Below are 25,335 nucleotides of genomic sequence, written 5' to 3' on the forward strand. Positions count from 1 at the left end.
CTGAAGAAAAAAGAAAATATTACTGTCTGATTAATAACCAGATGTGAATGTCACCACAGATCAGACATTAAAGCGATAATGAAAAAATATACTCATGAATTTGATAACTTAGATGTACAAATTCCTTGAATAGTACAACTTCTCAACAAATAGAAGTAATACAAAGTCTGAGTAGCATATGAAGAAATTTGAATTCATTATCAAAAGTCTTCACACAAAATACTGAATCCTATCAAGCATTTAATCTTTTTTTTTAAAAAATTGGGGCGCCTGGGTGGCGCAGTCGGTTAAGCATCCGACTTCAGCCAGGTCACGATCTCGCGGTCCGTGAGTTCGAGCCCCGCGTCAGGCTCTGGGCTGATGGCTCAGAGCCTGGAACCTGTTTCCGATTCTGTGTCTCCCTCTCCCTCTGCCCCTCCCCCGTTCATGCTCTGTCTCTCTCTGTCCCAAAAATAAATAAACGTTGAAAAAAAAAAAATTTAAAAAATATTTGTCTATTTTTAGGAGAGTGCAAGTGGGGGAGGGGCCGAGAGGGAGACAGAGGGTCTGAACCAGAACCAGGCTTTACGCTGACAGCCTGACAGCAGCGAACCTGTGCAGGGCTTGAACTCACCAGCTGAAGCGTGAGCTCACAGCCTGAGCTGAAGTCAGGTGCTCAACCAACGGAGCCACCCAGGCGCCCCCTACATTTCTTAATTAGCATTTTACTAATTGAATATACCTAAACTTGATACCATCTTAAACAGTATCCAAAAAATGCAGTATAAGCGAATCTTACTTTTTTGGATATTTTAGTACTCTGTCATTTAACTTTATTTTATCATTTTTAATTAGGCATAGGATGTAAACAATATGGGAAGGAAATATCACGATCTTTGTAATTCTGCATTCTTCAAAAGCAAATTATTCTTTCAGAAAATGTTTTCGCTGGGCCTACCTCACCCTCAGCGTCTCTGGGCAGTGGGAATGAGGCTGCACTGGGATCAGTCACACAGCCAAAGAAAATTCGAGGAATTGGATTTGGAGACATTTTTAAAGAAGGCTCTGTGAAACTGAGAACAAGAACATCTGGCAGTGAAGCAGAAGAAAAGAAAACAGAAAAGGTAATAATGGTGAACTTAGATTAACTCTACTTAACTCTCTCATGAAGCACTTTTTAAGGTGTAAGTCAGTTTGCAACTCTGTTACACACCCTTTTTTGAGATTGTTAATAATTGGTTATGATTGAGACGACTGTGAGAAACTTTTCAGCATTACACTGATTAATGTTTATGTTTGATTCTTATAAAATAAAATGAGAGTGTTTATTGGTATTAATACCAACTTTTCTAAGTTTTTAGTTACCATAGGTAAAAATGGAAAGGGCAGGAGTTTTTTTGTTTTGTTTTGTTTTGTTTTGTTTTTTGCCTTCTAAAGCTAAAATTACATACTTTTTCTTTAAATTTGAAATAGGCCTAAAATGGGTCATTTTAAAATGGATTCACAATGAGGTATTGAGTTAATTAGGCACTACTTAACTCTCCTCTGGATTGTTGGCAGTGGTGAAATTTGCTTCTCCTCTAAATGTATGGAGAACTTTGTTTTTCATTAGCATTTTGATGGCATTATGAAATAAATCAAAATGAATGTACCATAAATTATAACATCTAATAATAGGTTTCAAAGATTTTTTTTTTTTGTTTTATTTATTTGAGTAATCTCCCACCAGGTGTTGGGTTTTAATTCACAACCCCGACATCAAGAGCCATACGATCCTCTAACCAAGCCATGCAGGCACCCCTTTAGTAACAGATTTTGAAATAAACTAGTAACGTTTTGTTTTGGGGGAAAAGAGCTACAATTTTTAGAACATGAATTTCAAGGCTGTTTTTTGAGGTTCACACCTTAGAGGTACAGATTGAGTACTTCAGTTAGGAGGTTTTCCTGTTGACTTTTAGGGCATTGTTTCATTTTAGTTCTCAGTTGTATGTCTGTATTTAAGTTTTAAGAGTTGAAAGTATTTCAGTATTTACTTACCTAGTTCCGCTATATTTCACTAATTAGACTGATTTGGTTGGTGAAATATATTCTCAAGTTTTCTTCTAAAATGGTTAGTTTCCACATATTTTTTCTTTCCCAGTTTGCTACATATATTTTCATGTAATAATGATTTGGGTTCAGGAAAGAGAACTTGTACTTTCTACCCTACCCTCTCCTAGCTCTGAGACTGTCTGGCAGTAAGATTATGGGGCCTAATTGGTTCTTGGTTTTGATACCTTGATTCAAGGTAAAGGTTGGAATTCTTGTGGTTTTTGGAATGGTGCTATATAGCCAGCCATATAATAGCCAGGGATGCTGGAGAAGCACCATTTGCATTATGAAGGACATTAGATAATCTGGGGCTCCTTTCTAACTTTAAAGCTTATGATTCATAACGAATAATTTTGTTTAGTTAATGATTACACTAATACTCTTTCAGTTGCCACTTACAATGTTCACTACTCAAGAGTAACTGTTAGTGAGAGTCCTCTCAAATATCACCCTATTTGAGAGCCTTGCAAGCCTTGCTTTTGATCACTGATCCAGGAATTGATAGAGAGCACATTTGCTATATTTGTAGGTGATTGATATCAGATTAGAAGAAATGATGGTTAGACTTGTGAAAAATTAAAGTGAGTATCTTAAAAGAGAAACAACACACAGTGATAGGTAAGTTTGTAGTATATTTAGATTTTTAACTAATGAAAGCTAAGGTCAAAAGTAATGTTCTTTCTGGGGAGAGAAGTCAAGGAAAACACTAGTATGAAGGACTTACTTTAGTCAGTTACAACGTAAAATTTTCTACTGACTATAGTTGTAAGGGTTGTAACATTACCTAGGTGTTTTCATTCAGATAGCAGCAATGAAGTATAAGGACCTTTTTTTTTTTTTTTCTCTATCTCATCCTAGGGAAGTTTAGTGCTGTGGTTTAAAAGCCCACTTTCTAGAGTCAGACTTCCTCGGTTCAAATCCAGGCTCCACTACTAAATTACTGTTACAGTGGGCAGGTTTCTTAACTGCTTCCTAGTCTGTAAGAGGAACGAATAATAATGCTTACTTTATACAGATTATTCAGAGGATTAAGTTATAAGGTATGTAAAGTGTTTAGCTAAGGAGTTCCTACTCAGTACATTTTCAGGTGCTATTATTTTTATTTATTTTGGAGGTTTAAAATTAAGTGACACTTATGGGTATTATGGGTATCAGAATGTGTATTATTCTTAAGATAGGAAGATTTAAAAATTTGAAGTTCTGAGCTATCATTTCAGTAGTTTTGTTATCTCTGTCTTTTCAGTCACATTACTAACCTGGCTATAAGTACCATTAGGGAAGGCTGGCTTACTGCAAATGAAAATTTTGTTTAATACTATTAATCTTAATTCTCACTTAAAATAGTTGATACCGTCCTTTTCTTTTCTAGCCCTTAATTATACAGTCAGTAGGATCCAAAACTCAGAGTGTGGAGATAACAAAAACAGACACGGAAAGTAAAATTAAAGGTAAATTTGTGAATAAAATTTTCATGTTGGGAAAGAAGCATGCTCAAATGTATTATTAGATTTTTTGAAACTGTATATCAACACTGTACTGCTTGATCAGAGTATTCGATCCTACTAGAGGTAAGCACTGCAGGGTCAAAGAGTTCAGTGTGCTTTGTCCACTGATGTATCTCCCTACAGTTAGAACCAGCGCCTAAGAACATATTAGCACTAGGAACTATTTGAAAGTATGAATTAATGAAATTGTTACTTAATTCAGTATATAGTGTCGGCCGACATTATTAAATTCATCTTTAACAGCTTCTAGTGTACTTTTTTTTAACACAAAGTAGAGGCTTAATAAGTATTGTTAAAAGAACCAATTTATTTAATCTGCATTATTTGCTTTCTTTATTTTAGCTAAGGAATATTGTAGAACATTATTTGCCTATGAAGGTACTAATGAAGATGAGCTTTCTTTTAAAGAGGGAGAGATAATCCACTTGATAAGTAAGGTAAGATACTTGTCAGGTGTTTGGTGAATTATTTAATTTATTCATTCTTCTATTCCCCTACAATGTAAGCTCTGGAGGAGCTGGGATTTTGTCTTGTTTCTGTGAACATGACACATAGTAAATTCTCAGAAAGTTTTTTTTTGAGTAGATTTTTATTATCTGTTTGTATAATAATTGATGTTTTGGGGATTACTTTTGCCATCCTGTTATATTTTTTCTCTAGCCCCAGCTCCTCTAAGTTTCTGTTCTCACTTCCTAGTTTACCCCATTACATTTTTTTTGCATCTAATGTTTTTTGTATCGTTTATAATATAACAAGAAAAAGAATGGGGCCCCTGGATGGCTCAGTCGTTTAAGTGTCTGACTCTTGATTTCAGCTCAGGTCATGATCTCACAGTTCATGGGATCGGATAGAGCTCTGCATCTGGCTCTACACTGACAACAGGGGAGTATGGTTGGGATTATGTTCTTCCTCTCTCTCTCTCTCTGCCCTTCCCTCACACCCACACTCTGTCTCCCTCTCTCTCTTTCTCTCAAAAATAAACTTTAAAAATTAAAAAAAAAATGAATAGGGAAACAGAATTCCATCAATATTGTAGACGTTAATGAGACCATACTGTGTTTGGAAAATGATGCAGCTATTTCAAAGAGTTAAGTAGTTTTATAACTTAGAATGAATTATGGAAAAAGAAAAAGAAAACCCAGGAGTATTTGGGTCTGGGCAGAAACCTTTAACTATTTTTTGTTGTTGTTATTGTTTTATTTTTGAGAGAGTGCAAGTGAGGGAGTGGCAGAGAGAGGGGGCTCTGCACTGACAGCAGTGAGCCTGATGTGGCGCTCAAACTCACAAACCGCATGATCATGACCTGAGCTGAAGTCAGATGCTCAACTGACTCAGCCACACAGGTGCCCCTGTAACTATCCGTAATAGAAGAAAACTATAAATAAAATACAGTTTTTGTTAATGACCGTATAGCACCATTTCTGAAAAATTTTCCCTTGTCTTAAATTGACTTTGTTATCGGATGGTTTAGTATATGTAATTTTTAATATCCATACAGTTTTGGACTGGTTGCAACTTATTTCTCATGGCCAGGTGGTATTTAGAAGGAATTGTAGAATAACTTGTTAATTTCTAGAGAAATGAACAATATGATTGTGTTTTGGTATATAAAGTGTTAAGAATGTTAAGTAAGATACAGGTTAGAAAGTCATATTCTCTGTCCACCCTCTTCTCAGCACTTTGTCCTTTCTCTTCGCTGAAAACCTTTTATCCTCATAAACCAAATTTTAAAATTATTTGACTCATTTGTTTTTTATTTATTTTTTAAAGTTTATTCATTTTTGAGAGAGAGAGACATAGAGCATGAGTGGGGAGGGACAGAGAGAGAGGGACACACAGAATCTGAAGCAGGCTCCAGGCTCTGAGCTGTCAGCACAGAGCCCAATGCAAGACTCGAACTCACAAGCCATGAGATCATGACCTGAGGCAAAGTTGACGCTTAACCAACTGAGCCACCCAGGTGCCCCTAAAATTTTTGACTCATTAAAAAAAGAAAATCCCAATTTTATAACTACTGCTGGAAGTAATGTATGGGTAATATTTGCTTTTTAGGAGGACCTTATGATCTGTTTAACTTTTTTTTTTCTTTTTCTTAAAAAAAAAATTTTTTTTTAATGTTTATTTTTGAGAGAGAGAAACAGAATGTGAGTGGGAGTTGGGGAGGGGTGGGAAGGAGACATAGAATCTGAAGCAGGCTCCAGGCTCTGAGCTCGAGCCCACAGACTGTGATATCATGATCTGAGCCACAGTCAAATGTTCAACCAACTGACCCACCCAGGCTCCCCAACCCTTTTTTTTTCTTGTAAAAATAATGGAATTCAGTATTTTTATATTTTGTTGTGAACTTTTTTCTTATTTAAAGATAACACCTATTATTAATATTATATAATATTTTGCATTGTGAATGTTATATTATTATATTTCAATTTTAAATATAATACTTGTGTATAGTTTATAGTATTTATATAAATAAGTTTATATAATGTTTAATAAGTAAATATATTTAAATAATATAAAATGAATGTAATTATTTGATTCTTCATTTGCATTATAGGAGACTGGAGAAACTGGCTGGTGGAAGGGTGAACTTAATGGGAGAGAAGGAGTATTTCCAGATAATTTTGCTATTCAGATAAATGAACTGGATAAAGACTTCCCAGTAAGCTTTTGTTTTTCAATGATGATAACTGTTTAATGAACCTTTGGCCCGTATTTCTTTACAAACAGTTTTGTTTGCATTATTACTGAACAACTTTATGAGGCGGTTTCCAGTTTATATATTCAGGTAAAATTGATTTGAGCTGTAGTAAAACAAAAGAATATTTCAGTTCTGTGCTTTATTTCAGGTTTTCTTTCCCCACTGACTATATTGAAAAGTAACCTTAGACTTCATTACTTTATTGTAATTTAAAGAAAAAAGTCTCTCATACTAGTTAGACAAATTAATACTTGCCTGGAAGAATTTGTACTTTAATTGTACTTTTGTTGAAAATCTTATTTTTAGGAACTGTTAATCTTACTATATTACTCTGTAGTGCATTTTTGGGAGGGTAAGAAGCAGTCTTTGCTTTCTTACAAGACTTAAGACCTCTGTCTCACTTCTTACAGTGAATAAAGTGAGGCCGAGTCATTCATCAGTGATTTTTTGCTTTTCTGCAACTTGATCCCTTTTTCCCCCATGGAAGAATGGATCTAATTGAGGATTGATTGATTGACTGAAGTATAATTACATACAGTGTCCTATTGGTTTTAGGTATTGTAGATCATAAGGTTTAGATATTTTTATATACTACAAAATGGCACCCGTGATAAGTCTACTTATCATCTATCACCATACAAAGTTATTATAACATTATTGACGATATTCTCTATGTTGTTCATTACAGCCCCATGACTTAATTATTTTATAACTGGAAGTTTGTACTTCTTACTCCCCTTAATCTTATTTTATCTGCTCCCTATTTCACCTTCTCCCTTACGGTAACCAGGAGTTTGTTTCCTATGTCTATGGGAGTCCATTTCTGTTTTGTTTATTCATTTGTCTTGTTTTTTAGATTCCACATATAAGTGAAATCATACAGTATTGTCATTACTGTCTGACTTATTTCACTTAGTATATTATTGTGTAGGTCCATCTGTGTTGTCATAAATGGTAAGATTTCATTCTTTTAATGGCTGAGGAGTATTCCATTGTGTATGTATACATCATCTATATATAATATATTATCTTCCAGTAGTGAACAGTTTTACTTCTTCCTTTCCAATTTGGATGCTTTTCTTTTTCTTGCCTAATTGCTATGGCCAAGGTTTCTAGTACTATGTTGAATAAGCATGGGGGAGTCCTTGTCTTATTCCTGATCCTAGAGGAAAGCCTTTTAGCTTTTCACCATTGAGTATGATGTTAACTGTGGGTTTGTCATATATGGACTTTATGATTTTGATGTACATTCCTTCTATACCCACTTTGTTGAGAGAGTTTTTATAAATGGATATTGTATTTTTTTAAACGGTCTTTCTGCATCTGTTAAGATGATCATATGATTTTTATCCTTCATTTTGTTAAAATGGTGTGTTATGTTGATTGATTTGCAAATGTTGAGTCATTCTTGCATCCCTGAAATAAATCCCACGTGATCATGGTATATGATCCTTTTGACATATTGTTCAATTCATTTTGCTAATATTTTGTTGGCGATTTTTACATCTATATTCACCAGGGATATTGCCTGTAATTTTCTTTTTGTGTGTGTGATATCTGACTGGTTTTGATATCAGGGTAATGCTGGCCTTGTAAAATGAGTTTGGAAGCATTCCTTCTTCTTCGATTTTTTTGGAATAATTTGAGAAGGATAGTTACTAACTCTTTAAATGTTGGTAGAATTCATCTGTGAAGCTCTCTGGTCCTGGACCTTTGTTTCTGGGAGTTTTAAAATTACTGATTGAATTTTATTATTTGTAATCAGTCTATTTATTATTTTTTTGTAATCAAGTCTTGGAACCCAGAAGAAATGGATACATTTCTAGAATAATACTTTTTATGTGGTTATCATGATTATCCATTTCTTCTGTGTTTGCCAATTTGTTGGCACGTAATTGTACTAATTTCTTAGGATCCTTTATATTTTTATCGTGTCAGTTATAGCTTCTCGTGTTTAATTTATTTATTTGGGCCCTGTCTTTTTTTCTTAATGATTTTGACTAGAGGTTTATTGATTTTGTTTATCTTTTCAGTAATCTGCTTTTAATTTCATTGATCTTGTCTGTTTTTCAATCTCTGTTTCATTTTATTTCTGCTTTGGTCTTTGTTCTCCTAACTTGGGGTTTTGTTCTTTTTCTAGTTTCTTTACATGTAAATTAATACTGTTTATTTGGGAATTTTCATATTTCTTGAGATTGCTATAAACTTGTCTGTTAGAACTGCTTTTGATGTGTTCTATAGGTTTGAAAGTTGTGTTTCTATTTTTCATTTGTTTCAACATAGTTTTTTATTTTCTCTTTGATTTCTTTGTTGACCCATTGATTGTTTAGTAGCATTGTTTAGTCTCCATATGTTTGTGCTTTTCCAGGTTTCTTCTTGCAGTTAATTTCTAATTTCATACCGTTGGGGTTGGCAAAGATACTTGTTATGATTTTAGTCTTTGGAATTTATTTGTTATTAATTTTTTTTTTTTTTTTACTGTTTGTTTTTGAGAGAGAGAGAGAGAGAGAGAGAGAGAGGCAGAGAGAGAGGGAGGCAGAGAGAGAGGGAGGCAGAGACTGAAGAAGGCTCCAGTCTCCGTACTGTCAGTTCATGGCCTGAACTGAAGTTGGACACTTAACTGACTGAGCCACACAGGCGCCCCTAACTTTTGCCATTTTAATTATAATATATCTTTGTGTGGCTCTCTTTGGTTTCATCTTGTTTGGAACTCTCTGTACTTCCTGGACATGGATGTCTTTCCTTTACTAGGTTAAGGATGTTTGTAGCCATTATTTCTTCAAACAGATTTTCTGTCTCTTATTTTTATCCTAATGAAACCCCTACAATGTGAATGTTAGTACAATTATTGTCATTTCTGAAGTCTCTTAAACTATTCTCATTTTTTAAAAATTCTTTCTTCTTTTGCTGTTCTGATTGGGTGATTTCCACTATTCTATCTTCCATTCAGGTGATACATTCTTCTGTATGCTCTAATCTGTTGATGTCCTCTAGTGTATTTCTTAGTTCAGTTATTGAAATTTTCAGCTCTGACTGCTTTTTGGTACCTTCTTATATTTTCTACCGCTTTGTTAAGGTTCTTACTGTATTTTTTCATTCTTCTAAGTTGAGCAAGCATCTTTATGACCATTACTTTGAATTGCTTATCAAGTAAATTAATTACCTCTATTAGGGTTTTTTTTTTCTGAGGTTTTATGTTGTTCTCTTGCTTTGAACATTCTGTTTCCTTATGTTGTTTGTCTTTCTGCATTTGTGTCTGTAAATTTGGCAGAACAGCTAACTCTTGGTCTTGAAGGAGTGGCCTTATGTAGCAGTGTCTCCTTTGTTTACTGTGTATGCCAACAGGATTTGGTTGGGCAGCTGGAGCTGGAGTAGGCGTAAGCTAGGGTTGCCCTGGGGCTTGCTACAATGGGTCACATGGGCAGGATGGCTGCGGCTAGAGCTGGCGCGGGCTCGTTGGTGTATGACTTGAGCTGGTGTGGACATGGGACCAGGCATTTCAATGTACTCTGTGCCAGGGCCACATGGGCAGGAGGGCTTGAGCTGTTGTGTGCAGGCCTGGGGTATGCTGGAGCTTCCAGGGCCACCTTGTGGGGATGGCTAGAGCTGGGGCTGGCAAAGGCAATAGACTGTCTTGGTGGGAAAGCTCATCTGGGTTAGGGGCCTGGGACTTGCTGGGGCAGTTTTAATAGGCCAGCAAGAGTGCCTGGACTCTGCTTTCATTGGCACTGTCAAAGTAGAGCGTTGGGAAAGAAATAGTGGCAATTTCAGGCATCTCCAACCCTGGAGAGAGTTCTAGCAGTTCCTTCCACCATTTGGCAGAAGCTCTATGGTCTTCACTTATAGTCTAGTTGCCCTTTAAATTGCTCTTTTGTTTCTGTGCCCCAGGGCAGGTGTGTCTGCTTGGGACCCTCAAGGATACCCCCTACTGCAAGTCCTTACATCTGGGGTGTGGTTTGTGTTGTTACCTTGTCTCCTACTGTTCTCTGTGTGGTCCCTCTGTTGTTTGTTGTGCAGAAGCTGTTCAGTCCACCCTCAATTTTTGAGGAAGAATTGCTCTGTATGTAGGTGTAGTTTTATCGTGTCCACGAGAGAAGGTCAGTTCAGAGTCTTCCTATTCCATCATCTTGGACTGCCTCCTCCTTGCTCCTTTTCTAATGGAGTTGGAGAGCAGACACTGAGAGCAAGATGGTCTGCTGGATTTTATTTAAGCCAGTGTTGAAATTTCCAAATTTTGCAGTCTTTATGTAGTTAAGTGAATCACTAGAGGTTACTCTATGGGTTAATGCTGTCTGAGGCCCTTCTTTTGCTCGATTTCATTCAGTATTCAGCCTTCCAGGTGCTTTATTTTTATACCCAAGGAACACATTATTTGGGAGGGCTTATTTGATGTTCATACAGCACTATCAGTTAATTTTAATTTGGGAAAACCTGATTCACATGTCTCAAGTTTTTGATGTCATTAAGTCTTAAAAATGAATAAATGCTAAACCCAACAAATTTGAATAAATTGAAGAAAAACAGGCTTTTTCCTTGAATCTTCTCTTTGAGGGTTCTGAAGAATCAAGAGTATAAGCTAGATCTATTTATTAGGTGACTTTTTTGTTGTTGTTTGTTTTAAAAACAGTCTCTTCTCTCTCCTTTTCCCCAGTACTCAGCTGTTAAAGAGAGGTAAAATTGTGCCTTGGAATCTTAAAGTAGGGGAGGCAATAATGAATATTTTTGATTATCATTATGATTTTTTAATGCTTCTTTATTTGAGAGAGAGAGAGAAAGAGTAGGGGAGGAGCAGAGAGGGAGTCAGAGCATCCAAAACAGGCTCCGTGCCGAAAGGAGGGAGCCTGACATGGGGCTTGAACTCACAAATTGTGAGATCATGACCTGAGCCAAAGTTGGATGCTTAGTCGTCTGAGCCACCCAGGCGCCCCTGATTATCATTAAGATTTTTTAGATTTATCATTATCAACTGGTAAGTTTTGACATATTTGAATTTTGATCAAGAAGGCATTTGTTCTAATAGAATAAATTTTTTGTCAGTGGCCTTTTGGTTGTTAAGATCTTACTATTTTATAACAGATACTCATATAATTTAGATTATTAACGATCAGAAGTTATTTTAAGCATATGTAAGATGTAAGTATTCACATGTTTTTACCATTGTTATTTTAATAGAAACCAAAGAAACCACCACCTCCTGCTAAGGGTCCAGGTATGTAGGAAACACATTATTCACTTTGCTGTTTTTCATATTTTCAAGTTATAAAATGGTGAAATTGGGTTTTAAGTAAACCATTTATTTATATGAGCAAAAACCAAATATGATGTAATATATACAGATTCTAGAAATACATAAAAATTGAGTGTTCACATGCATTAAGCCTGTATTTTTTTTAAGTATAAATTGTATACAATAGGATGTTAAAAATAATTTGTATACTTTAGTTATGATTTGTCATATTCTCCCCCCTCCCCCCACACACAGTTTAAGTTTATTAGTCTTGAAAGAGAGAAAGAGAGCAAGCAGGGGAGGGCCAGAGAGAAAGAGGGAGAGATAGAGAATCCCAAGCAGGCTCTGCACTGTGCAGAGCTTGATGTGGGGCTCGAACCCACGAACCGTGAGATCATGACCTGAGCCGAAATCAAGAGAGGGACAATTTGAGCCACCCATGTGCCCCTGTCATTTCTAATTAAGAAAATTGACCAAGTTTAAATGCATTTAGAATAGTATACTTCAGGGGCACCTGTGTGGGTCAGTTGGTTAAGCGTCCAACTTCTGCTCAGGTCATGATCTTGCAGTTTGTAGGTTCAAGCCCCATGTTGGGCTCTGTGCTGACAGCTAAGAGCATGGAGCCTACTTTGGATTCTGTGTCTCCCCCTCTCTCTACCCTTCCCCCACTCATATTCTGTCTCTCAAAAACAAAAATAATTTTTAAAAATTAAAAGAATAGAGTACTTAATATATTGACCTGACTAGTTATTCCACTTTTTCACATTAAATTCATTTGTTAATGTCTCATATAAATACTAATTATTTGTATTTCTTGAGAGAGTATGCTGAAGGGTTAAACAAACTCGAAGAGTTTATTTTTATTTTTTTAAGCAGTTGAATATATTATGGTATACTTAGAAGAATTTTCCAGAGTTACGGTTTCATAATCTGGCCCTTTGTCTATTTCTCTAAGTTTTAGATCCTAATTTCATTTCTTCTCCTTTTTTTCTTTTTTTTCTTTTCTTCTCTTTTTCTTTCTTTCTTTTTCTTTTTCTTTTTCTTGTTCTTGTTCTTGTTCTTGTTCTTGTTCTTGTTCTTGTTCTTGTTCTTTCTCTTTCTCTTTCTCTTTTTCTTTCTCTTTTTGTTTCTCTTTTTCTTTTCTCTCCTCTTCTGTTACTTTCTAGTTTTTTGTTTTCTTTTTCTCTCCTCTCCTCTTCTCTTCTCTTCTCTTCTCTTCTCTTCTCTTCTCTTCTCTTCTCTTCTCTTCTCTTCTCTTCTTTCAAGGGGGTGGGGGGAAGGGGCAGAGAGATGGAAAGAGAGAATCCCAAGCAGGCTCTGAGCTGTCAGCATGGAACCCGATGCGGAATTTCATCTCACAACCAGGAGAAGATCATGACCTGAGCCCAAATCAAGAGTCCACATTTAACTGAACCACCTAGGTGTCCCTAGCCCCTAATTTTTTATTTTTATAAGTGAAGTACAATTATTTTCTTGAAAGATTTGCTCTTTTAAGAAATAATACAGGTCCTTTCCTACTCCAAGTTTTCATCTTTGTATTTGCTGACTTAATCCCAGAGCAAGGAAAGCATAAGTTAAAAGTAATTTTTACGGAAGTTGGTGTTCTAGGCTTTTTATTCACTAGTCATATTGGGGCTTTCAAAATTTAATTAAAGTTAAATCAAATAAAATATTGAATTCCCCAGTCACAGTAGTAGTATTTCAAGTCTCCACACTCAGTATTGGATAACACAAAAATAGAATATTTCCATCATCATGGAAAAGTTCTACTGGAGAGTGGTGTTGTAGAGGGTATGAACACCTTCATTTGGCAAAGAAGGAACTGAGACCAGAGTTACTACTCAGCCATGTAATGGTGGTAGGTGCAGGATTAGATAGTTAGCCTAGTGATTATGGTACATTGTTGTTTCTGTTAAGTCATGTTTTCCTCTGATGTTATTTTTAAACTGACCTTTTCTGCTTAGTAGTATAATTGTTTTTGTGCTTTGAAACTAATTTTTTTAAGTACTAATTTTGGCTTTTTTCCTTAGCTCCAAAGCCTGAGCTAATAGCTACAGAAAAGAAGTATTTTCCTATAAAGCCAGAAGAAAAAGGTAAGGGTAATTCTTCCACTTTCAGAAAAATAATTCTTCTTTGGATTTGTCATTGTAAATAATAATATCTCTCCACATTGATTGATTTACACTGATTTTTTTTTATTATTAAATATAATTTATTGTCAAATTGGTTTCCATACAATACCCAGTGCTCATCCCAACAGGTGCCCTCCTCAATACCCATCACCCACCCACCCCTCCCTCCCACCCCCCATCAACCCTCAGTTTGTTCTCAGTATTTAAGAGTCTCTTATGGTTTGCCTACTTCCCTCTCTGTAACTTTTTTCCCCCCTCTTCCCCTCCCCCATGGTCTTCTGTTAAGTTTCTCAGGATCCACATATGAGTGAAAACATATGGTATCTTTCTCTGACTTACTTCACTTAGCGTAAAATACTAAGTCAAATACTGACTTATTTCACTTAGCATGATACCCTCCAGTTCCATCCACGTTGCTGCAAATGGCAGGATTTCATTCTTTCTCATTGCCAGGTAGTATTCCATTGTGTATATAAACCACATCTTCTTTATCCATTTGTCAGATTTACACTGATTTTTAACAACTGTTCAGTATTTATTTGGAGTTTTCTGGGAGGAAGTACTTTATCAAGAGTGATAGGAAATTAAGGTTTTATTCAAACTGATACCAATTTACATTCATTAAAAAGTTAAACCATTACTTCAGTAAGGTTATAGTATTTCATTATATTATTATTATTATTATTTGTTTTTTCAAAAAATAACAAAAGTAAGCATTAAATAGTTATACTTTATCTTTTTTGGAGTCTCAATTAAAATAAATTTTAAAAAATTCTTAGGTATAAGAGTGAGTTATGGGGTGCCTGGGTGGCTCAGTCGATTGAGCATCCAACTTCGGCTCAGGTCATGATCTCCCTCTGTGTGGACAGCTTGCTCAGAGCCTGGAGCCTGCTTTGGATTCTGTGTCTCCCTCTATTTCTTCCCCTCCTCTGCTCATGCTCTCTGTCTCTCAAAAATAAATGAATGTTAAAAAAGATCTTTTTTAAAAGTCAGTTCTAACATGGAAGTGATTTGTTATGTATTATTTAATTTTCACTGTCTGTATTTGTCATATAAACTTGGAAAGTATTCCAAGGTACTATATCTATTTTGTTAAAAACATCATTTTGTTTTGTTATTATTAATTTGGAGAAAATAACTATTTCTTTTTGTGTACAGAAAGATCTGCAATGGTTATATCTAGTATTTTAGGTTATATATACAGTTGACCCTTGAGCAGCATGGGTTAGAACTGCACAGATCCATTGGTACGTGAATTTTTTTCGATAAATAGGATACAGCACTGTAAATGTACTTTTCTTATGATTTTATTAATAACTTTTTCTTAAGCTTAATGTATTATAAGAATAGAGTATATAATGCACATAGCATATAAAATATGTGTTAATTGACTGTTTATGTTATTGGTAAGGCCATTTATTCAACAGTAGGCTTTCAGTTACGTTTTGGGGAGTCAAAAGTTATATTCAGGTAACTGTGTTCAGCTGTGTAGGGTATTGGTACGCCTAACCCTTGCGTTGTTGACTGTACAAGCAAAACCTGGAATACTATTTTAGAATGCTTCTGTTTCTACTGCCAATATTGTTTCTGCCTATCCTTGTGTGTTGCCTGCAGTGTTCCTGTATTCTCTTAACTGATTTCTCTCACTTTAGTCCCTTGTCTGGCTTCTATTTCATATTTTTGCCAGATTCATTTTTTAATAAACTATTTTCTAGAACAGTTTTAGATTCACAACAAAATTGAGCAGTAACTACACAGAGTTCCCATACACTCCTTGCCCCACACTTGTACTGCCTCCCCCACTATCAACATCCTGCACCAGAGTGTACCTCCACTAACACATTATCACCTCAAGTCCATAGTTTATATTAGGGTTCATTCCTGAGTTGTACATTTTATGAGTTTGGGCAAATGTATAATTTGACAAATGTGTAATACAGTGTCTAACAGAATAGGTCTTATTATTCTAAGAATCTTTTTTGCTCTGTTATTTCATCCCTCCCTTCCCTCAGCCCCTGGTAACCATTAATCTTTTTATTGTCTCCATAGTTTTGCAGAATGTCATATGGTTGGAATCATACAGTATGTAGCTTTTTCACTTTAATATGTGTTTAAGTTTTCTCCATGTCTTCATGACTTAATAGCTCATTTTCTTTTAGTGCTGATTAATATTCCATTATCTATCTATAGCACAGCTTATCCATATTTACCTACTGAAGGGCATCTTGGTTGCTTCCAAACTTTTGTCAGTTATGAATAAAGATGCTATATATAATTAAACATCCTTGTCCAGGTATTTGGTGGACATAAGCTTTTAGTTCACCTGGGCAGTAATAACCAAGGAGTATGATTGCCGGATCATATGTTAAAAGTATGTTTAGTTGTATAAGAAACTGTCACATCATCTTCCAAATTGTGCCATTTTGCATTCCCATCAATAATGAATAAAAGCTTCTGTTGATCCTTATCTGAGCCAGCTTTTGTTGTTATTGGGAACTGACCCCCCCCAAATTACAATTTTGGTATTATCTTCTACCCTTTTCATTCACTAAATACAGTAACCACATTCTTGTCCCTGAATATGCCATGTATTTTCATAGCTTTATCTCTTTCTCATTATCTGTGCTCAGCATGGGAAGTTTTTAGATTCTTTTTTTCTTTATGTTTGAGGATGTTTTATTTGTCATGCAAAAACAACTTAGTAAAAGTATTTTTTAATTTCAGATGTAATATGGCTATTGTTAGGTCTGAGCATTGGATTGGTTTATTTTGGTGCCTGGTTATAATACCGGTCCTACATGAAAGACTCATTTTACAAAGATACTGAGAACTAAATGTAAGAACTATGTTGTTGGCTTCATTACCTACATTATGATATTCCTTTTATAGTCTCCTCCATCAAGTAGGTAGGGATTTTATTAAAATGTAGTAATGACTTCCCATATTCCCTGAAATCAGTTGTGTGGATCCCATTAACAAAATGGAAGGTGATCCATTTTTAGATCATTTATCTGCTCAAAAACCTGGCTTGGTGAAGTAACAAGGACTGAATTTGCCCTCCTAGTTGAACAACTAGAAGACTGGACAAAATAGATGAAATAGTGGTTTCAGGTATTGGACAATAGATCATTTAGGACTGTTACCACTGAAGGAAGTTATCACTGAGCCAGTAAGGCAAGTCCTAACATTATCCCAGCTTATTGTCTAGAAGCAGTTTATAGGCAGTAGAAAGGAAGAAGCCAAACAGAGTCTGGTTTTCCTCTAGAGCTGAGGAAACAGGAGAAAAGGAGTTTAGGGAGGTCAAAGCAGCTACAGTTTGTGGGGCAGAGTGCCAGAATAGAGGGAACTGCACAGAGAACATTCTGAGATCTCAGCACAGCTTACCATGAGGCTTTGGCTGAGTACTGTGAATTATATACACATGAAAGGAAACTTCCACAGGTAGAGAAATAACTACTAGAAAGCATTTGGTGAAGCAGTTTTTGGAACTCACTAATAGTTCATGTTCCCACAAGCCACAGGGGAAAGACTTCATAAAGTGTAGGATGGAGTCCATAAAAGATTATATCACCTTAGACTAAAGTTGTCTTCACATTTACCTTGGAAGCAGATTGAACTATTTCCTGAACAGGATTCTATACAATTTGGAAGAGTATAACACCTGAGAGTGTTAAATATATAGTGTCTGGGGCGCCTGGGTGGCTCAGTCGGTTAAGCATCCGACTTCAGCTCAAGTCATTATCTCGCGGTCTGTGAGTTTGAGCCCCACGTCGGGCTCTGTGCTGACAGCTCAGAGCCTGGAGACTGTTTTGGATTCTGTGTCTCCCTCTTTCTCTGACCCTCCCCCATTCATGCTCTGTCTCTCCCTGTCTCAAAAATAAATAAACGTTAAAAAAAATTTTTTGAAAAATATATAGTGTCCATTATCTGATAAAAAATTATTAGGCATGGAAAGGAGCAGGATAATAGCAACCTGTAACTAGAAGAATTAGTCAATGAAACAGACCCAGAAATGGCAAGAGATGATGGAAATAGCAAGGACATTAAAACAGCTATTATAGGGGCACCTGGGTAGCTCAGTTGGTTGTGTCCAACTTCAGTTCTGGTCATGATCTCATGATTCATGGGTTCGAGCCCCACGTCAGGCTCTGTGCTGACAGCTCGGAACCTGGAGCCTGCTTTGGATTCTGTCTCCCTCTCTTTCTGCCCATCCCCTGCTCGTGCTCTGTCTCTCTCTCTCTCTCAAAAATAAACATTAAAAAGAAATTTAAAAAAAGAATGGAGTTTAAATCTTGACTATTTCCTGCCCGTGCCAACATGTAGATTTTCTCAAACATGCTTAGCAGTTTTCTGCCCCCTAATTTCTCAGAGATACCTGAATGCTGGCCATATTATGCTTCATTAGAATAATAATATCAACACTTTTGAAGCAGAAGTTTTTCCTCCTGCTGTTTGGAAAACGTTTCTTGGACATACCTCTCAGTAACCCACTCCATTCTCAATGACTTGTTCTTGGTATGCACTATGTATGAAAGGAAGGGAGCAACTAATGTTTATTTTGGAGTGCCAGGCAGTGAGGCATATAAATGTGTAGGAGATCTATTAGGCTTGTAAGTCATTTAAGTGTTTACCTTTATGTACATGTTCTTCTTGGTAGCCTCAGTCACATCCATAGGAAGGGCATAATGGGCTAAAGTCCAGCCATTCAACACTTACTGGTAGAGGCAGTGAACCTGCGCTCACTTGCTTGAGGAGCATTTTTCTCTAGAGTTTCTATACCTGCAGGTGTTAAGACCGGGTTTGTTATTTTTCATTCAGTTCATAAGCAGAACATAACCAGATGGCACACACCTCCAGGCAGGAAGTAAACACCAATATGTTAATATTGGCAGTATTGTTTCCTAATTAGCAGAATAGGAAGGGAGAGTTGTGCTGGTAGATGTTCCTCTTGAGTTTTTTTGTCTCTGTATCTGACATTAAGGGAGACAAGTTATTGTTGCTGGGGAAATGTAGTCACATGCTAGGAATTCATTGCTAATACACGAGACTACAGATTTTCAGGGTCTAGTTGGCCGATTTCTGGGACTCTGAACCCCAGTAGATTGAATTGTGAATCTTACCCTATCTTTTGGAAACAGTTGTACTTTACTATGTAAGATTTTCTCTTGCAGAAGGTTGCGTGACTGCTGCTGGTTCCCACACAAAGGTCCAGTAGCATCATTAATTAATTCATTTGCTCAATTGCTGAACTAAAAATTAATAAAGACTATCAGAGTTGGATTTTTGTTTTATTTTTGATTCTTCGGACAGTCAGATATATAAAGCTCATGGCTTAACCATCATCTGCATTCTGCTGATTCCCAGTCAGTGTTTGGATTTGTCCATATTCATTGCTGTTTGTACTTTCATTTGTTTGTATTTCATATTTTCTACCTATATGTGTGTCTGTGTATGTGTGTGTGTGTGTATTTTATATGTGTTTTTTTTTTTAACGTTTATTTATTTTTGAGAGAAAGGAAGACAGAGCGTGAGCAAGGGAGGGGCAGAGAGAGAGGGAGACAGAGAATCTGAAGCAGACTCCAGGCTCGGAGCTGTTAGGACAGAGCCCGATGCGGGGCTCGAGCCCACGAACCGTGAGGTCATGACCTGAGCTGAAGTCGGGTGCTTAACCGACTGAGCCACCCAGGCACCCCGTACTTATATTTTAACGAATTTCTTTTATGGAGGGCCTAGTGGTAGAACATGTTTTGTTTATTTTTTTCTCCTCATTCTTGGTATTTTTGCCTTACGTTGAATTCCAAGCTGGCAAAATTGGCCTTGGTACATAATTGAACATATTGCCTGTAAGTCTGGAGGTCTTGTTTGCTTAGGAGTGTTCTCTTCTTCCTATGAGCCAGTAAAAGGAATGCAGAGTAAAAACTTAATGGAATTGAAATGTGATAAAAATGTGTAGTTTTCTATTCATGTGCTGGCTATGGATAGTATTCTTCATATTACAGAGTGATTTGGAAATCAGTATTCAAAATATACTTTTCAATTAGTATGTGCTCTGGAATTTTGGTGTAATACAATTTAGTATGGAATTAAAATCAAGATCTGTGTGTTTGACTCATTTAGCGGCAGTTATTATTGGAGACCCTGAACACAAATGCATGCCTTTTTATCTGTGATGCAGTCTGTAGTACAGACTCTTGAGTTGAGAGACCTGTGGTAGAACTCTATTGTATTATATATTTAGTATGCTTACCAAAAAGGAAATAGTGCTTATCTCTAATGTTCTACAAAGAATATTTTGGTATCTGTAATATATCACTCCTGTTTGAACCTAAAAATAATCTTGACCTCTTAAGAAGTTGCAAATATTCTTTATTATACTTAACCCACACATGGGACAGACTTTTAATAAATGTCAAATATTCAATAACATAAAACCAATAAATATGTTCGTATGAGGCAACTGGCTTCTGTTAATCACTAGGATTTAATTTTTTTTTTTTCTATTTTAAGTGATACTCTAATAATTCTAGTTGAATAGTTAACATGTGCATGGTAATGAGGAGATTGTAATTATTCAGAGACTTAGAAAATGAGCATAATGTGTTGACTGGAAAAGAGAAGGTGGTTCCAGACCACAGAAAGAATGTGAAAAGAATGAGAGAAAGCATATTCAAGAAATGGCTATAGGTAACTTAGGAAGCTAGAAATTAGCTAGAAATGTAGTGTGGTACAGTTGTTTTTGGTCTTGGTGGCATATTAGAATTACCTGGGTGTCTTTTAAAAATATGCTGATACTAAGGATCCTCTCCAGAATTTTTATAAGGTAGAACTCAGATAGTAGTATTTTTTTTTAAATATTTATTTATTTTGCCGGGGAGCACTGGCAGGGGAGGGGCAGAGAGGAGGACAGAAGATCTGCACTGACAGGTTGACAGCAGTGAGCCCTGTGTGGAGCTCGAACTCACAAACAGCGAGATTGTGACCTCAGCCAAAGTCGGTCACTCAACTGACTGAGCCACCTAGACGCCCTCAGGTAGTAGTATTTTTATTTTTTATTTATTTATTTATTTATTTTTCAACGTTTATTTATTTTTGGGACAGAGAGAGACAGAGCATGAATGGGGGAGGGGCAGAGAGAGAGGGAGACACAGAATCGGAAACAGGCTCCAGGCTCTGAGCCATCAGCCCAGAGCCTGACGCGGGGCTCGAACTCACGGACCACTAGATCCCGACCTGGCTGAAGTCGGACGCTTAACCGACTGCGCCACCCAGGCGCCCCTAAGGTAGTAGTATTTTTAAAGCTCTTCTCAGGATTCTAATCTGAAGACAAAACTAAGAACCGCTTATGTAGTTCATAAAAGGCCTTTAAATGCTATGGCAAAGAGTTGTATTTAACTATCTGTTTATATGTTGCCTTGCACCAAAAAGGATTTAAAGTAGTGATAAGGATTTCAGAATTTATATCATGGAAATAAAGGGTATATGCACATGTTTCATATAAATATGTGTTGGTCATTATGATGCATGGCACATGAACTTAATATATTTGAACATTTTCTGTTGCATTTGGGAAAAAACTCTAGCCTACAGTGTTTTCTTCCCAAAAGCAGACTTTCTTGACTACATTAGCCTTAGTATAGGCTACCAGATTTTGAGTGATCTGGCTCCCTATTGAGTTTTCTCTTGTTAACTGTTTGTGGTCGGGTCCCCCAGTGTATAACATTCATAGAATATCAGTTTTCTGCCCTCCCAGTTACATGGTATAGTATCCTTTTCCTGGCATCTCATCTTTATCTTGCACTCCTTCAGATTCTTTCCATACGTGATTCCTTCTCATTTTTTCAGATTCCAGCTTAAAACAGCCATCTTAATGTCACCTCTTTGACATTAGTCTTTTCTTTATTACTCTGTCTAAAAGTAGTTATTTCTCATTATTGTATGTTACATGTACATTAGGTATTTTTTGTATATTGTCTTTTTCCCACGCTTGACTAAACCACTAAACCCTATGGGGCAAAGGTGTAGTGTGTGTGTGTGTCTGAATCTTATTTGACATTGGTTCTGTAGTTTCTTGCAAAACATATAATGAATAAGAGATATTTAATACAATAATTACTATGTAATTGGAAGCCTTTTAAAAACTGGTGTGACATGTTCAGATAGGTTTTTCTGAAACTGTTTTAGTGCTATTTGAATGGGTTTGGTGATGGTATGGATAAAAAGGAAATTGGAATGGTTTCAGAGCAAAGAATAAAAATCTTTATTCAAACTGAAACAATAGGGAAACAGTCTCATATAATTGGAAGTCTAGAAGTAGGAGTCTTATGACCCTCCATTGAATAATTTCATTATGGACCTGGATTATATCTCTCTCCATTTGCCATCTTTAGTGTCTACCTTGTCTTCAGATTGGTTTCCCTTGAGGTCACAGGAATGCTGACTGTGACAATCAGGGCAACTTGATATTTTGTCCATTTAATAGGAAAGAGGAAAACCTCTCCACACCTGTGGAAAGTAAGTCCTCTTCAGTTTCTTGGACCAATTTGGGGTACATGTTCAATTCCAGATGAATGTAAAAAGAATGCTGTCTATTTAATAGCTTGGTGTGATCGTATGAAGGTAGGATAGATTTGAGTGAATCAGCTACTATGGGAGAGATATATTCAGCCTCTCCCATAAGGGAGGTGGTTTAGGTTTATAGTAGTACATCTTGTTGACTAATTAGATCCTAACGGTTGTGAGGATGGGAAAATGAGATATGATTTATAAAATAAAATAAAGACAGTTTCTAGGAGAAAATACACGAGTTCAGCTTTTGATACACGATTTGATATGAATATAGGAAATATGGGATGAATCTTGTTGAGAGTTTGTATTAAGCATTTATTTGTAAGGTGCTGTCTTGGAAGTTAGCTAGTTAAATTTATGGATACAGGTAAGGTTGTTCAAGAAGGTTGCTTAAAATCAGAATAGGAAGAGTTTAGCTTAGAGTCTTAGAATATGTACATTTAAGAAATTGTTAGATGAACTGGAACTCTTGAAGAAAACTGATGAGTGATCATAGAGACAGGCAGAGAATGATCTGAGTGAGAATAACTGGAAAGGTTGTGTGAAATATATACATATATACTAGACATAGGAGAGCTATGAAGGGTACAAGAAATTACAGGGTCAAGATGTAGGAGAGGAGGGGAGCCCAGGAAAGTGAGTCTGGCATTTGAGCCTGTGTTTCCTTTTGAGGCATTTGCCATTTCTGAAAGTGCTAGCTGAGACTATGAAAAGAACTTTCAATGTATTTTTGGGTTTGAGAAGACAAAAATTGGAGTTTAGGGCCCACAGAAAAAGAGATACATTAGTAGACTCTTGAACTTTAATTGGGTTCCAAAAAAGACTCCGTTTAATAAGAACTGTGAAATGGAAGTAGAACTAGCTCTCAAAAGCACTGAAGCCCACGTGCTGATTGTCTCAGTCTGATTGGAAGAGAAGGTGCTCTGGGATTTTACCGTGGCTTCGCCTCGCTGCCTGAAGCAAAGTAAACCCTTATTCCCTGGAGAAGAAGACATCATCTAGAATTTTAAATTATCTTTGTATATTTTCACACAAATGTTTTATGTCTCTTACTCATAGAGAAATAACCAGACATACTTGGAGATACGACACATGACTAGAAACAGAAAATAAACCTGGTCCACAGTGTTCTAGGTATTTGAAATATCAGACACAGGCTATAAAGTATCTATGCCTAATTTGTGTTCAAAATAATAAAAGATGTGATTGATAATTTTGGCATAACTAAAAACCATGTAAGTGTAAATGAATTTGTGTAACTATAAAATATACAGTGGACCCTTGAACAATGCAGGGGTTGGGGCACTGGCCCACTGTACATACAAATTTGACTCAACAAAAACTTAACCAATAGCCTACTGTTCACCAGAAGTTTTACTGATAACAGCAATCGATCAACACATATTTTGTACGTTATATATAATATGTACTGTATTCTCACAGTAAAGTAGAAAAAAAATGTTAAAATCATAAGGGAGAAGAAATACCTTTATAGTACTGGACTGTATTTAAAAAATCTGTATATAGGTAGGCCTGCACAGTTCAAACATGTTGTTCAGGGTCAACTGTATATAATATATGTGTGTGGGTATATGTTAATATATATGTGTATGTGTTTTCAAAAGAAAATTTCTGAATTGAAGCTTATGGTGGGAAGAAAGATGGAAAATATAGAAAAGATCTTAATAGACATATAGAATAGAATGAAAAGGTTTAATGTACATGTAATTGAAGATCCAGATGGGGAGGAGAGAGAAGGGACTAGAAACCTTATTTGAAGGTATAATGGTTTCCAGTCTTCCAAAAATGATGAAGCAAAAAGCTACAGAACCAAGAAATATTGTGGAGCCCAGTCTGGATATATACAAAGAAAACTACTCCATATACTCACTATTAGTCATGCTGCTATAAGCAAAAAATAATATTGAAAACAGCCAGAGAATAAGACACATTTAATTTTAGAGTAACAAAAATAAGAGTGACAGTTGCTTCTCATTGGAAAAGTTTGAAGCTGAAAGACCATGGAATCATGTCACCAAAGTGTTAAAGGAAATAACTGCTAACCTATAATTATATTGCCAATGAAAATATCTTCGGGAAAAAAAGATGAAGTAAGACATTTTTAGGCCAGTCAAATCTGAAAGAATTTATCACTGGCATGCCAGTACTTTAGGCAGTTTTAAAGGATGTTATTCAGGCAGAATGGAAATGATTCCAAATACCAACTGGGAGATCCAGAAATCAAGAGCAACAGAAAAGCTTAAATAGGGATGCTTGGGTAGCTCAGTTGGTTAAGCTTCCACCTCTTGATTTCCAGCTCAGGTCAAGATCTCATGATTCATGAGTTCAGGCCCTGTGTCGGGCAGTGAGCTGGCAGCACAGAGCCTGCTTGGGACTCTCTGTCTCCTCTCTCTGCCCCTCTCCCGTGTGCACGCGTGTGCGTTCCCTCGCTCTACGTCTTTCAAAATAAATACACTTTAAAAAATGCTTAAATAGATAGGTAAATCTAAATATTTACTGTATAAAATGTTAATAATCCTTTCTGGGCATTTATAGAAATAAAAATGCAACAAGGCAGCAGGGGTGTAAATGGAGTTAAAGTGTTAGGGCCAGTAGAAAAATTTATATATGACTTCAAGGATATGTGCTGTAATCTCTAGGCAGTTACAAAAAAATAAAATAATGTATAAAAAGGTAATGGGAGAACATAGAATAATGAAAATACAAAAAAGCAAGGAGAGAAAATGAAACAGACCAAGCAAGAAAAAATAAATACTAAGTAATTACAGAAAATATAACTGGACTAAACATTCCAGTTAAAAGAAAAATTGTTAGACTCAAAAAAAAAAAAATCCAACCATATTCTGCTAACAAGAGACATATCTTAATGATAAGAATTCAGGAATGATTAAATTAAAAGAGTAGACAAAAATATGGCAGACAAATGCCAGTCAAAAGAAAGCTGGTCTAATTATAGTAATAGCTGACAAAGTAGTCAGGGTAACAAGAAGCATTTAGAAGGACTTTAAGTCCTTGTGATTTATAAGCAAAGTTGCCATTGTAGTAGCGAAAAGATGAATTAAATGAGTGATACTGATATCCATATAAGAAGTAAGTCTTAACCTCTACCTCTCATTT

General features: G+C 36.1%; 1 protein-coding gene across 1 annotated transcript in view; it reads left to right on the forward strand.

Moving 5' to 3' along the window:
- LOC123608473 (CD2 associated protein) overlaps positions 1–25,335 on the forward strand; it is a 136,562-nt gene that overhangs the window by 81,814 nt on the left and 29,413 nt on the right. Inside the window, exons 6-11 of the mRNA XM_045498474.1 lie at positions 916–1,103; positions 3,440–3,518; positions 3,918–4,012; positions 6,130–6,234; positions 11,446–11,482; positions 13,531–13,593. Of these exons, the coding sequence (XP_045354430.1) occupies positions 916–1,103; positions 3,440–3,518; positions 3,918–4,012; positions 6,130–6,234; positions 11,446–11,482; positions 13,531–13,593 (567 nt within the window). The remainder of the gene's footprint in view (positions 1–915; positions 1,104–3,439; positions 3,519–3,917; positions 4,013–6,129; positions 6,235–11,445; positions 11,483–13,530; positions 13,594–25,335) is intronic.

Source organism: Leopardus geoffroyi, chromosome B2, assembly GCF_018350155.1.
Source record: "Leopardus geoffroyi isolate Oge1 chromosome B2, O.geoffroyi_Oge1_pat1.0, whole genome shotgun sequence".
Lineage (NCBI taxonomy): Eukaryota > Metazoa > Chordata > Mammalia > Carnivora > Felidae > Leopardus > Leopardus geoffroyi.